Source organism: Corythoichthys intestinalis, unplaced genomic scaffold (genome assembly GCF_030265065.1).
Source record: "Corythoichthys intestinalis isolate RoL2023-P3 unplaced genomic scaffold, ASM3026506v1 HiC_scaffold_23, whole genome shotgun sequence".
NCBI lineage: Eukaryota > Metazoa > Chordata > Actinopteri > Syngnathiformes > Syngnathidae > Corythoichthys > Corythoichthys intestinalis.
The window spans coordinates 5,405,708-5,419,117 of NW_026651592.1; the positions used below are offsets into that span (position 1 = coordinate 5,405,708).

The window sequence follows — 13,410 nt, forward strand, 5'->3', positions numbered from 1 at the left end:
CGGCACGGGATTCAAAATACTTAATAAATATAGCGATCGCTTCCACACACATCCAAGCGGTCCATACCATTCAGGAACATAAAATACCGCGTGTATTTTGAAATAAATATGCTTTTTCGTGTCACATGCACTTTAAAGTCATCATAAAATTTAGATCAACAAGCTAAACAGGCGTCTGTTAACGTCAGTTTTTCGGATAACTCGTGTAATGCCGCGTTCAGACCAGTTGCGATTTGTCACTCGCACTACGCCGGTTGGCAAATGCCGTTTTGTGTTCACTCTTTACATTGTCATAAGTTGGAAGTCCACGTGCTCCGAACAACTTCTGGTTTACGTACCATAAAAATAAGTAATGTAACGACTTCAGTCTTATTGTCTCCTAATATTACTTCAATCTCCTAATCTCCTAATATTACGCTAAAAGTAGTTTGTGTTGATAAAAACCTTACTTTGGTAAAAGTCTCCAGCCCATGAAACCAAACAACTTCCTGTTCACATAACGTAAAAATAAGAAACAAAATGACTTTAATCTCAAAGTGTTATCATTTTAATTTTTAAACCCCTTCAGACACTCATTTTTTTCTGCTGGGCAAAAAAAAAAGTGCGCTGAATTTTACACAACACAATAAAACAAAGTGCAATTTTTCAGTTGGGTATATTTCATGCTTTTGTTGGTTATATATATGTTAAATGTGTTTTTAATGAGAAATGAGCACTTTACAATGTCCTTTTGGAAGTTGCGTTTGGGCAGCCGTTTTCAAAGAGGAAAAAATAGCAAAGAAGGCATTCCAACCTCATCATTTGATCTCGATGGGTAAAGTTTCATCCAATCATTTCCCAAAGTGGCAATAGCAACTAAATTCAGTGTATTTATGGATTTAGAAACGCAAATGTTTCATGTCCTTCAGCAGCATGCTTAGGTCTGAAGAGGTTATAATTATAACGTATTAATTTTCCATAATACTACGACTCTATTCGCGTAAAATCATGACTTTAATGACGTAATATTAAAATTTACTTCTTGTAATATGATAATTAACATTTTGACTACAGTGACACAGGTAGTCCCCGGGTTATGAACGAGTTCCGTTCCTACGCTGGCAACGTAACCCGAATTTCCGCGTATGTCGGACAGAAACGCACTAGTGAAAAGATATCACTCTGCTCTGCAGTCTGTTACCTAGAGAGCTGCTGGATTAAAAATGTTGCTGTTCATACTGCAGTTATTGACATGCAATGTTAAGTTTTAATAACTTCATTCTGACAACATAGCCGACACTATTGATTGCATGGGTCATCGGTGATTTTCATGTGTGCATATTTCTTTTTTATTGGCATGCTAGGACGAGCCCATTGACTCGCGCTATCTTAGCTAATCCGGAGCCCTGGAACTAATAAATAACTGCACGGAATTTGTTGAAATCAACTCCACCGACTAACTAAAACCCCACTAACTGGAAGATTAAGCCTAATGTAAAAAAATCTGAACTTCCCCTTTAACGCTTCAAGCAAGCAAGGTGTCAGGTGGTGTTATTAACAAAAACAAACTTTTTCAAAATATATTTTGATTTTAGTGCTGCAACGATTTATCGATTAACTCAAGTTATTCGATTAGAAAAAAAGATTCAAATTAAATTTTGCGTCTTCGAGTATTTGTTATATTAAAATGGCGTTGTAAAAGTTTGCTTAGAAAGTGTTTGCATTCAATTTTATTGATTCGGGTGGATACAATGCCCTCTAGTGGCAACAGTGAATATGACATAATTCATTTCACATGGCTGAAGCCAGCTGTTCCCTGTTAAGACCAACATAAGATGGGTTTTTGTTTGAGCATGTTTTTTTTAAAATGCATTTGTAGTTTAGTTTATTGGCATATTTAGCCGTTTTTTTCTGTGGGAATGTGTTTGAACCATTTGTTAAGAGCATTGTGAAAAAAAAAGTTTCTTTTGTGTGTGCATGCTCGAAATAAAAAAGTTTCATCATCATCAAAAAAGAAGCATTTTATAGCAATTAAGCTGGCAGACTTATGCTATGTAAGTCAGCCAATTGTTCTTTTGTTGTACTTAGATCCTCATTCATTTATTTATTTTTTGTATACCATTTGAGGCTCAGCTCAGGGTTTTTAATTTTTTTTGTTCCTTATCCGATTATTCGATTAATTGAATTAACCATTTCATCGATTAATCGACTAAAATAATCAATAGCTGCAGCCCTAATTTATTCCCCAGTTAAACACCCTACTGTTTCAATACGTTTTACCGTAATTTCCCGAATATAAGGCACACCCGTGAATAATGCGCACCCAGAATCTACTTGTATAATCTAGGGAAATTTATTGTACCCGTTTATAACGTGCACCCTAATTTTAGCACCAATGAATAGAAGAATACAAGAAAACAGAGCTCGTGTACAGATACAGAAATGTCATTTTACTGAATGGTGAAACACAGCACAAGCATAGCATTTTGGTAGTTCAAAACATTACCATAAACTGACAATATTTACGGTAATAATATGATTTGACAACTTCTCCAACTTACCAGAATCTAGGAGAAAACAAAACAGATGTGACTTTTCTTTTAAAGGCTGCTGTATAACTTGCTCGTTTCATCATGATGAATAAATGTTTCTTCCATGGATTGATACGGTAAAATGAAAGTGAGAACGTAAGTCGGAAATCCGAGAGCGCTCATCGCTGTCGACACGACAGTAACAATAGGAACTATTGTTATTTGGATTTGAGTTTCCCGAGGGACAGATATAGTTGACAGACACACACAGGAAGTCTGTTGTTACGTTTGTTATGGTCCGAGTTGCAGAGCTGCAATGAACGTTGACTCAAATGAGTTCAAGAAACTAAATTCTGTGCTTTACGAAGAGTGAAAAAAGCAGAATTTAACACAGACCAAATCATTCAGCTGATCAGAGTGATGTATTACCGAAACAAAATGGTGTCGTCACGTACCGTAATGGTCGGCAACGGATCGCCACATACGTTTCTTCAACACAACGTGGCCGTGTCAATAAAAAAGCTTCTAATAATTTTTTAAAATTCAAATAATATGGGACCTTAATGGAAAAGAAGAGAAAAATCCAACCTTCAATACAAGTGCATTCATTCAGTGGGGAAAAAATCCCACATAATGAAAAAAATTATAAAAATAAACACGGTCCCAGGTTTCAACTGGGACGGTGTGCTTTGGTCAGATGAGACCAAGATTGAGCTTTTTGGCAACAAACACTCTAAGTGGATCTGCCGTGCCACGAAAGATGCGCATGCTGAAAAGCACCTCATACCCACTGTGAAGTATGGGGGGGTGTCAGTGATGCTGTGGGGCTGTTTCGCTTCCAAAGGCCCTGGGAACCTTGTTAGGGTGCATGGCATCATGAACGCTTTGAAATACCAGGACATTTTAAATCAAAATCTGTTGCCCTCTGCCCGAAAGCTGAAGATGGGTCGTCACTGGGTCTTTCAGCAAGACAATGACCCTAAACATATTGCCAAATGTACACAGAAATGGTTCACCAGACACAAAATCAAGCTCCTCCCATGGCCATCTCAGTCCCCAGACCTTGTTTTGTTGGCAAAAGGGGGTTGTACAAAGTATTAACGCCAGGGGTGCTAATAATTGTGACACACATTATTTGATGTCAAATAATTATTTCTTTATGAGGGATTTTTTTTCCCCACTGAAGGAATGCACTTGTATTGAAGGTTGGATTTTTCTTTTTTTTTCCCCATTAAGGTCCCATATTATTTGAATAAAAAATATATATATATTAGAAGTTAAAAACACATCTTTTTCAGGGGTGCCAAGAATTATGGAGGGCACTGTATATAATATATATATATATTTCTGTCTCCATCCATGTACCAGTTTATAATGCGCACCATGATTTTACAAGTTGATTTTGGGGGGGTGCGTTATATTTGGGAAATTATGGTATTTATTTTCAAAAACAACAACAGCAAAAGAATGTACCAAAACACTTTTCTCCTGAATACCAGGGGTTGCTGCAGCACCCTCAGCACCACACTTCCCGCGGATACCTTTAGTTCTAATATATTTCTTTCTCTGTTTGGACTTTGAATGGGAACTCATCGCGTTACAAATACGCTGACGGTCTGAACGCAGCATAAAAACACAACAGGCTATCGGCGGTCAGAGCGGGAAAAAAAACCCCATAAGTCACACTTGTGTATAAGACGCAGGCTAGCCAAACTATGAAAAACATGCGACTTATAGTCCGGAAAATACAGCATACAGAACACCAAACAATGTAAAAAAAATAAGTGCGTTGGTGATGGCAGTGAAGTTTTTTCAGCTGTCTTGAAATTCTGAAGTGTTTTAAAACCAAACAAACAAACAAACAAAAAAATCAACAGAAATGTTTCGTCCATCATATGGAGGAAAAAAAAAGAAAAAGTATACACAAAATAGACAAATGTACATGTTTATATAAAAAAGACATTAGTGCAAAAGTTTGAAAAGTAGAAAAAAAATCAGCGTACAAAAGAAAGTCAATGTGCTTTGTTTCTTTTTAAGTCCTTCTTGGAATATTTGGACTGTGTTTGCTTGTAGCAGTGTTCTTTCCACATTTTTTGTACCCTCAGTTTCCTGGCTGGAAGGAGTTGCCGTACAACGAGGCGCTTTTCATGTTTGGAATTTTCCAGGGAGGGAATTAAAATAACGGGAGGGAAAGACTATTTTTGTTTGTCCAATGAAAAACATGAACTCCACAATTTTTGACCTATTACTTTTGATAACAAACAACAACAACAAAAAGTGTACATTTGTGGAGACTGCTGCTTTTTGGTGGACGGTGTACATATGTGTGTGTATTCAAAGCCCTTATTACAAAATATTGGAAGTATTTTTGTGGGATATTGAATTTTAAAACAACTCATTCATTGCTATTGATAGGCATTAAATCCATTCCAACTGTTTCACTGCTATGCTAGACATCCAATCCATTTTGACTGAGAGGGTCGGCAGTGCGATCCCCAGTCAAAATGGACTGGATATCAAACGCTGTCAAAGCAGTGCCACAAAATGTTTTTTTTTTTTTTAACAGATGTGTATTGCTGATAATTTTCACATTTTAACATAATTTTCATGTTGAAGTTTAATGTGAGAACATTTTGCTCAGAAAACATGTTTCAAACTATTTAATGTATTATAATTTTACGCTAAAATGTGAAATGTTGACGCTCGTCTGCGTGGCTGTCGCGCGCTTGATGGGGCTCGTGTGCGGCTGGATGTGATGTGGCGCGCCCGGGTGGGGGTCCCGGTGCTGGGATTGGCAGGGGATGTGGCGTAGGGTCGGTCGCCAACAGGCTTACAATCACGAGGGATTCACACGATTACTGGGTTCTAGATATCAGAGCTGATTTGTGTACACTCTACCCCAGACATGTCCAAAGTCCGGCTTGGGGGCCAAATGCAGCCCGTGGTCAAATTTCATCCGGCCCCCAGCCTCTGCCAGAAAATCAATAACGTCTGGCCCGCACATAGACTTAATGAATTGGTCAGCAGTACTGCTACAAGCATATGAAGTAGCTTACGCACTAAATGCTGCTCCTCATTTACCCACTAAAAGGCAGCAGCACTCTAAGCAACATTACCCCGTGTGGCCCTTTACTTCCAATTTTCTAAAGTGCCGACAATCAACAAAAAAAAAAAGTTAACTGCGACGGCCGACGCCTCAAGGATAGGTGGAAATTGGACTATTTCTTAACTAAAATAACGGCTGTCAAAATTATCGCGTTAACACGCGGTAATTAATTTTTAAAATTAATCACGTTAAAATATTTGACGCAATTAACGCACATGTCCCGCTCAGACAGTATTCTGCCTTTTGGTAGGTTTTACAGCAAGGCTTTTTGTGCCGTCTAACAGCGAACTCTTGTGGTCGCTTTGCGACATGGTTTATTTTTTCTTGCCAGTTCAATATGGCTGCACGATATCTCGGGCTGACGCCTATGTTGTAATGTTGTGCTTATATGATCCTTGGACAAGATTTGTCCGTAAGTATGGTTGTTGTAAAGAATGTACATATTATGTTAGTAAGCGAACTGTTATATTTTTTGTATGAGACGCTTTTTGTTTATGTTTAGTGAACCTGTATAGCGTGCTAAGCTAACGTTCTTGCTAATGCAATGCTTGTGTACTTTTTTTTTGTAGTTTTACGACGGTCTAAAGAGGACAATGGTTTGAGGCCATTTTATTAATAAATCAGATGAAAAAGGAAGAAGTCTGATTATTAAGGCGTCGTTCACTAGCTGTCTAGCTTTGGAAAAAGTAGACGCTTCGGAGTGAGGACAGCATAGACAGATTTAAATGACAGTAGAGTGAAATGCCCACTACAGTCCTTATGTACCGTATGTTGAATGTATATATCCATCTTGTGTCTTATCTTTCCATTCCAACATTTTACAGAACATATATATATAATTTACAGAAAAATATGGCATATTTTATTGATGGTTTGAACTGCGATTAATTACGATTAATTTTTAAGCTGTAATTAACTCGATTAAAAATTTTAATCGTTTGACAGCCCTATAAAATAAGCAACAACTGTGTCTGCCTCATTTACAAAGAGACAGTCGCTGTTTTTAAAGAGTTCAATGTGAGGCTATATTACCAGACAAGACACGCTGACATGTACGACAAGATTATAGGGAAGAAACGCAGCGAGAAATTGAAGCAACTTGAAGCTAGTTTAATTTCACAGCAGTGGTATTTCGCAAGATCCTGAGTCGAAAGAGAATGCCACAAAGGCTAGTTGCAAGATTGTTGAAATTCATTCATTCATTCATTTTCCATTTTCCTCACGAGGGTCGCGGAGGTGCTGAAGCCTATCCCAGCTAACTACAGGCAGTAGGCAGGGGACACCCTGAACTGGTTGCCAGCTAAATTATCAATAAAAAAAAAAAAAAAATGAAGCAAATCTGACACACAGAATGGCTTGCTAAAATTTGCTTAAATATATTGTTCTACGCAAAGGAAGGACGTCAGCCAAAGTCGGCCCCCCACATTTTTACCACAACAAATCTGGCCCCCTTCGCAAAATGTTTGGACACCCCTGGTGTAGACGTTCAATGTATTTCATGTTGTTGTTTGTGTTTCTTTTCTTTCTTCTCTTGTGTTTCTTTTCTTCTGTTCCCCCATAACCCCTTCCTGTTCACTGTTTTGTCATAATAAACGAGGTATGTGAATGATCACAATGGGAGTATGTCATACTCTCAATGTGTAACATTAAAACTGTTCAGACCAACCGGGCACTCAGACTTACATTCTCCGTGTCAAACAGGACAGGTTAAAAAAAAAAAAAAAAAGTGCAATGTTGAACTTTTAAACATAATTTTCATGTTAAAATGGGATGTCATAGGCATTCATTTTTAACATGATTTCATTTTACGTTAAAACATGATTATTTTCGCATTTGAACGTGATACACGTTACGTTTGGTATGGTTGATTTCAGTGTTGTTTTTGTCAGGCCTTTGAATTTTTGTCTTTTTTGGAAGAAAATGCTTTCTCGTATTAGTGTTGTTAATAAGGGTGTTAGAGAGGAACAGTGTTTCTAATGGCATTATTTTTTAAGTAGAGAGTAATCTAATCAATTCTTTTCCCATCTTTGCAACGGCGTTACTGAGGATGTGAAAGGGCGTTTAACTAAAATTTGGTTGAATGAGTCCAAGTTGTCTGATTTTTTTCATAGCTGCCTGGGAGAGATCAGAGGGGGAGGGGGAAGGAAGGGGGTGGTGACGCTGTTGCAAACGCGATGATGCTTGGCTAGGTGGCTCGGCGCATTAGCCTAGCATTCGCGTCTTTACTAGCTTTTAGCAAGGCGAGTGTCATCGTAAACTCTCGCCAGGAAGTGTATGTCAAAAAACTTTGGCCAAGAGTTTAAGACGACGCTCACCGCACTAAATGTTAAAGCTAACACTAATGCTATGCTAACAGTGTAATTTACATTTAATGTATGAAGCAAAAATGCATATTCTCTCTTGCCAAGATAAGATAAATCTTACCATGCATGAACCACATCGTAACACCTGTGAGGAAGAGCGGAGACAGCACCTCTCACGACTGACACGACCAACGTAGAATATGAAAATGTCACGTACTGTGAAAATATGACAGAAATTATGTCGCATTTTTATCTCGTCATTGTCTCATCAGACGAAAACTGGCATTTTGTCTTGTTTGTGTCTCCCAAGCAATGTTTTTATCTTGTCATGAAAAAAAATGTTCGTCAACGAAATATTTTCGTTATCGTCATCGCTGACAAAAACAACAATGGTTAACTTTGTGCGTTTTTATGCTAAATTTTATAAGTTTGAATTCTATGTTAAACATGAGGCATGTCGTAAAATAGTTCACATTTGAACATGGGTTTCACATTAAAATGATATGTGCCAAATTGATAGGGTAAGATAAGCTTCACCTGATTGGTCTAACATTTAAATACGTTAAGTCAACTTCTATACTTCGGCATTCGTCAAAACAATAATTGAAAACGGAATTGTTTCGTTTAAGCAAACGTCCGACAAGTTAATGTGGTAACATACTAGAGATCGATTGATATGGGTTTTTCAGGACCGGTACCGATCGATTATTAGTAGTTAGAGGGGCCGATAACCGATTTTTGGAGCCGATATTCATTTGTAAAGGTATTTAGTGTAAAAATCGGCGCAAAAAAATTGAATAATGCAAACACTGAACTTCATTGAAATAGCTAACGCATGTTTATTGAATCACACAAATAGAAAATAATAGCTAATAATAGGGTATGCCTTGGTTCAGTGGTAGAGTAATTGTTCTCCAACCCAGAGGCTGGGGGTTCGATTCTACGCCCTGATGATCTTGTCTAAGTTCCCTTGAGCAAGATACTAAACCCCACATTGCTCCTGGTGCTGCGTGACCACTAGGTAGGTGAGGATATTGTGTGAAGCGCTTTGAGGGCCTTAAAAAGATGGAAAGGCGTAATATAAGTGTGACTTCATTACCATTCACCAATCAGAGGGCGGTGTGAATACTAGCGCAGAAGAGAGGCGCGGCTGCATTTGAGCCAAAATAACCAATTTTAAATTGATTTTTTCATATCGGCCAGTCGGATGAAAAAAAAAAAGGCAGCTATCGATATACGTCAAACTTCCAAATATCTGCGCCGATAAACGGCCCGGCCAGTAATTGGTCTCTCTATAACGTACATCACGTTAAAAAAAGAGTCAATTAAATTGCTTTGTTATGTTAATGCGAAAGTAGAACATATTTTCACATACTAACATACGTTATGATAAAAGGGAAAATGAAATGGCTTCGTCTTGTTTAGATTAATGTGAAAGACCGACTTTGGACATTTCACTGCGTGACTTACGTCAGATTTAAAAAATTTGGAAACGGTAACACTTTGTTTCGACAAATGCGAAAGTCAAACTTAGTTCCAAGTACTAATTTACGTAACTTCAAAAAATATAAAATGGAGTCATTTCATGTTGTTGTAACGCAATAAGTTGCGTCATGGTAAAAAAGGGAAAATGAAACTTTCGTTTTGGACGGATGAGTAAGGAAGACAAACTTAGGTCAGTTAAAATTGAAACTGGAATCATTTTGGCTAGGTTCATACTAGGGATGTGGCAAAATATCGAAATGGTGATTTCTTTGACTTTGTATCCCAAAAGGTTATCGATATGCTCCTGCCAAGAATCGAGATATCGTTTTAAAAAGGTGTCAATGTCGAAAAAAATAAAAAGGAAACAACAAGTTGCTACCAAAACCTTCCACCATCATAGTGTCTCAGTTAACATTAAGGCTGCATTGATGGTGCTTGACGCCCAATTAATTTAGGCTAGGCTCATACTACAGGTCTTATTGCACAAATACGATTTTTTTGCCATATCTGTTTTTTTGGCATGCCCGTTCAGACTGCCTTTTTCCATTGTGACTGTTCAAGTATCACGCTTGCGCACTAATCCGCAGTCCGAGATGCGCTCAGCAAAGAGACCTGCATGCGCAGAAGCATCAAAACAAATTACACATGCTAGCTGTATGTCATTCCAGAGTAATCATATTTTGATTTCCAAAAAGAGGACACAAATAACAGACATGAATAATCCTGTTTAGTCTTATATTCCAAGTTTAAATATGCAGCCACGCACACACATAAGTGTGTGAGTCAGTTTGCCCCGACTCGGCCATTATGAGGCTTATCGTTTTCTTAATTTTTTTTTTTATGACCGTGGTCGAGCCCACCTGCGAAAAGCTGAGTTCAAGCTAGGCACTAACGTTAATGAACAGCTACATCGCTGCCGTCCTGCCTACCGCTCTTGCTCTTTGCTGACGTAATTGCTGCATGAATTCCGATTTGGGAGACTTGACGGTTCAGACCGCTGCCACATTCTGGAAAAATGTGGCCAAGATCGAATTTAAGCCACGAAAGTGACTCAGATCAGATTTGAAATAGTCCACTTCTATGCCACCTGTCCCGTTCAGACCTTCAAGTTAATGCCTCACTCGAGTCGGAAAACATGAAAAAAATCGGATTTGTGCATTAATACCTGCGGTCTGAAGCTAGCCTTTGATTGGACAAATGCAAAAGTCAAACACATTTTAACGTAATGACTAATGTCAAGCTCTAAACTCCAAAATTGTTTTGACGAACTTGATAATTTAATGTAAATAACGTCACGTTAAAAAAAATTAACATTGAATCACTTCATTTTCCTTTGACGAAAGTTTGAAGGTCAACTTATTTTAACATTATTACTAGAGATGTCCGATCACGTCATTTTCAAAGTATCGGAATCGGCAAAAAAATATCGGCCATGCCTTTCTTTAATATATATATATATATTTTTTTAATTAAATCATTTTCTAATTGTATTTAACGTTACAGACATAATATGTTACACTTTTCCGAGTCTTTAGTTTAGGCTTAAGGTAGGGTTATCTAATTTATCCCAATCACGGCAGTAATCAATTTTTTTTATAAATGTATCATGTTAAAATATTTAACGCAACTAATGCCTGTGCTACACGACCCACTCACGAATTATCGCGCTCCATTTGTATTGGTGCCGTTTTGCCTATATAGAGAACTTAAAGACAGCGTAAAATGAGTAGAGTGAATTTTGGCAGCCTTTGGAGCCTTATTTTAATTGGCTAAAGCCTTACAATCCCTCTCCCTACGATTAGAAATATCATGGGAAGCAAGGTAGCAATTGATCTTTTTCTTAACACCTTATGTTGTATCCCATCGCAAAGATTTAAGAATTGTTAGCACTACGCACAGTCATGTTTCCACTTGTCATGGTTCCACTTCCCATCATGCATTTGGGCATGGCCTTCAGTATCATTTACTGAAAGCTCAACAAATACACTAGATGGCAATATTTAGTCATAATATACAAAGTCACAAGTCTTTCTATCCGTGGATGCCTCTCACAGAAAGAATGTTAATAATGTAAATGCCATCTTGAGGATTTATAGTCATAGTAAACAAATACTTATGTACTGTATGTTGAATGTATATATTCGTCCAAGTTTTATTCATTTTTTTCTTAATGCATTGCCAAAATGTATATGATCGGGAAAAATTATCGGGAATGATTGGAATTGAATCGGGAGCAAAAAAAAAAGCAATCGGATCGGGAAATATCGGGATCGGCAGATACTCAAACTAAAACGATCGGGATCGGATCAGGAACAAAAAACATGATTGGAACAACCCTAATTATTACTAGTGATTGCTGCCAGCCGTCCCTGTCAAAATGGGATTGGACGTCTAGCTTCGTCAATGGAACTAAATGCGTTTCCGTGATCTGGAATAATTATTTCTTCATTTGTCAGCAATACACATCTGTAAACTTGAAAAACACTTTGGAGTATATCCAGGAAAGTCTTTAGGTGAGTGTGTGCAAAAGGTTTGATTCCCTGCCTCACTGCCACGGCACCTTGTGGCCGACTTCGCGTTCATCCAGCAACTCCACGTCAGGCGTGGCTGCCCGCTCGCCATTGTGTGCAGAGTATCGCGAGCAGCGCAGCGACAGCGTTTCGGCAGACGATACTGCCAACGCGTCCAGACTCTCCACGGAGTCCGCCACCACCCGTCCGCTTTCGTGCTGCGGGCACAAGACGTAGCGGTTGGGGCGGTGCACCTCGGCCGTGGTCATTTCCAGGCACTTGAGGTCTAGAGGGGAGGAGCTCCCCATGGGGTCGCAGCCGCCTACAGCGCCGGCTTCCGAGGAAGACTCGTCCATATTGACGTAAAGAATCTCATCCGGGTCTTGGGGGTCCGGAAGCTCGTCTAAGGCTTTTTCCAGCTCGCAGCGAAGAGACTCGAAGGACGGGCGGTCTTTGGGGCTCAGGAGCCAGCAGGAGAACATCAGAGCGTAGCTGAGGAACAACCGCATTCTTTGTTAGTTCCATCTTTTAGAAGAAAATCCTCAAAGATAACTGTCATTTTTCGTTGCATGACGCTGATTTCAAATCTGCCATCATTTTTTTTTTTTTTGCGCTTTTGTCTTCTTGCAAATGACATTTTTGATCAAACAGGTTGCTGCCAAAATTTTCCATTAGGATAGTCTCTATGTTAGCTTAAGGGCTGCCATTGACGGCGCTAGACATCCAATTAACTTTGACTGGACTGGACATCTAGTGCCGTCAATGGCACTGAACCAATGCATTCACAACCAGTGCTGTGAGCAATTTACAGGTTACTTCTTGTTCATTTTAGGGCATTTACAAGTTACTTCCTGTTCATTTTGAGTCACTTCCTATTCATTTGGGGACATTTTGAAGTGACCCGTAAACAGTGTTGTCACTAACGCTTAGCTAAGTAACGCGTTATTGTAATCTGATTACTTTCTTTCAGTAACAAACAATCTGATGAGTTCATTTTTCCAAACTAGTAGTCTTATTAGTTTCCTTATTGTCTGTGCGTTACTATTTTGTTATTGCCTCATAATGTATGTAAAATTAAGAATATTGTAGTCATGTACGAAGAGCATTTTGAATAGAAAATGTTCAAACAAGTTCCCACTGCGTGTTCGTTTCCATGGTACTAATTAATTAATTTACTTTTTCAAGTAATCTGTGACAACACTGCCCGTAAATGCCCCAGAATCAACAGGAAGTGACCCGTAAATGCCCAAAAAAGTAAAGGAATTGACTGAAAAACAACAGGAAATGAGGTGAAATGCCCCAAACTGAACACATTGCCTGGTATTGGCTGCCATTGACGGCCATAGAATGTCCAATCCCTTCATTTGCTGCCACAACTCCCAGTTCAAAAGAATTGGATGTCTACTAGTGATAAAGTCACTCCAATTCACAGCAGAAGAATGGATATAGCTTGTTTTTCTGTTCATTAATTGTATCGTAGAATGATTTCCTGACTA

The 13,410-nt window shown here is 38.6% G+C and overlaps 1 protein-coding gene across 1 annotated transcript in view; it reads right to left on the minus strand.

The window, feature by feature from the left end:
* Positions 1–1,783: 1,783 nt before the first annotated feature.
* LOC130911102 (tyrosine-protein kinase receptor UFO-like) overlaps positions 1,784–13,410 on the minus strand; it is a 99,340-nt gene continuing 87,713 nt past the window's right edge. The window contains exon 20 of the mRNA XM_057828814.1: positions 1,784–12,406. Within this exon, the coding sequence (XP_057684797.1) occupies positions 11,950–12,406 (457 nt within the window). The 3' untranslated portion in view covers positions 1,784–11,949. The remainder of the gene's footprint in view (positions 12,407–13,410) is intronic.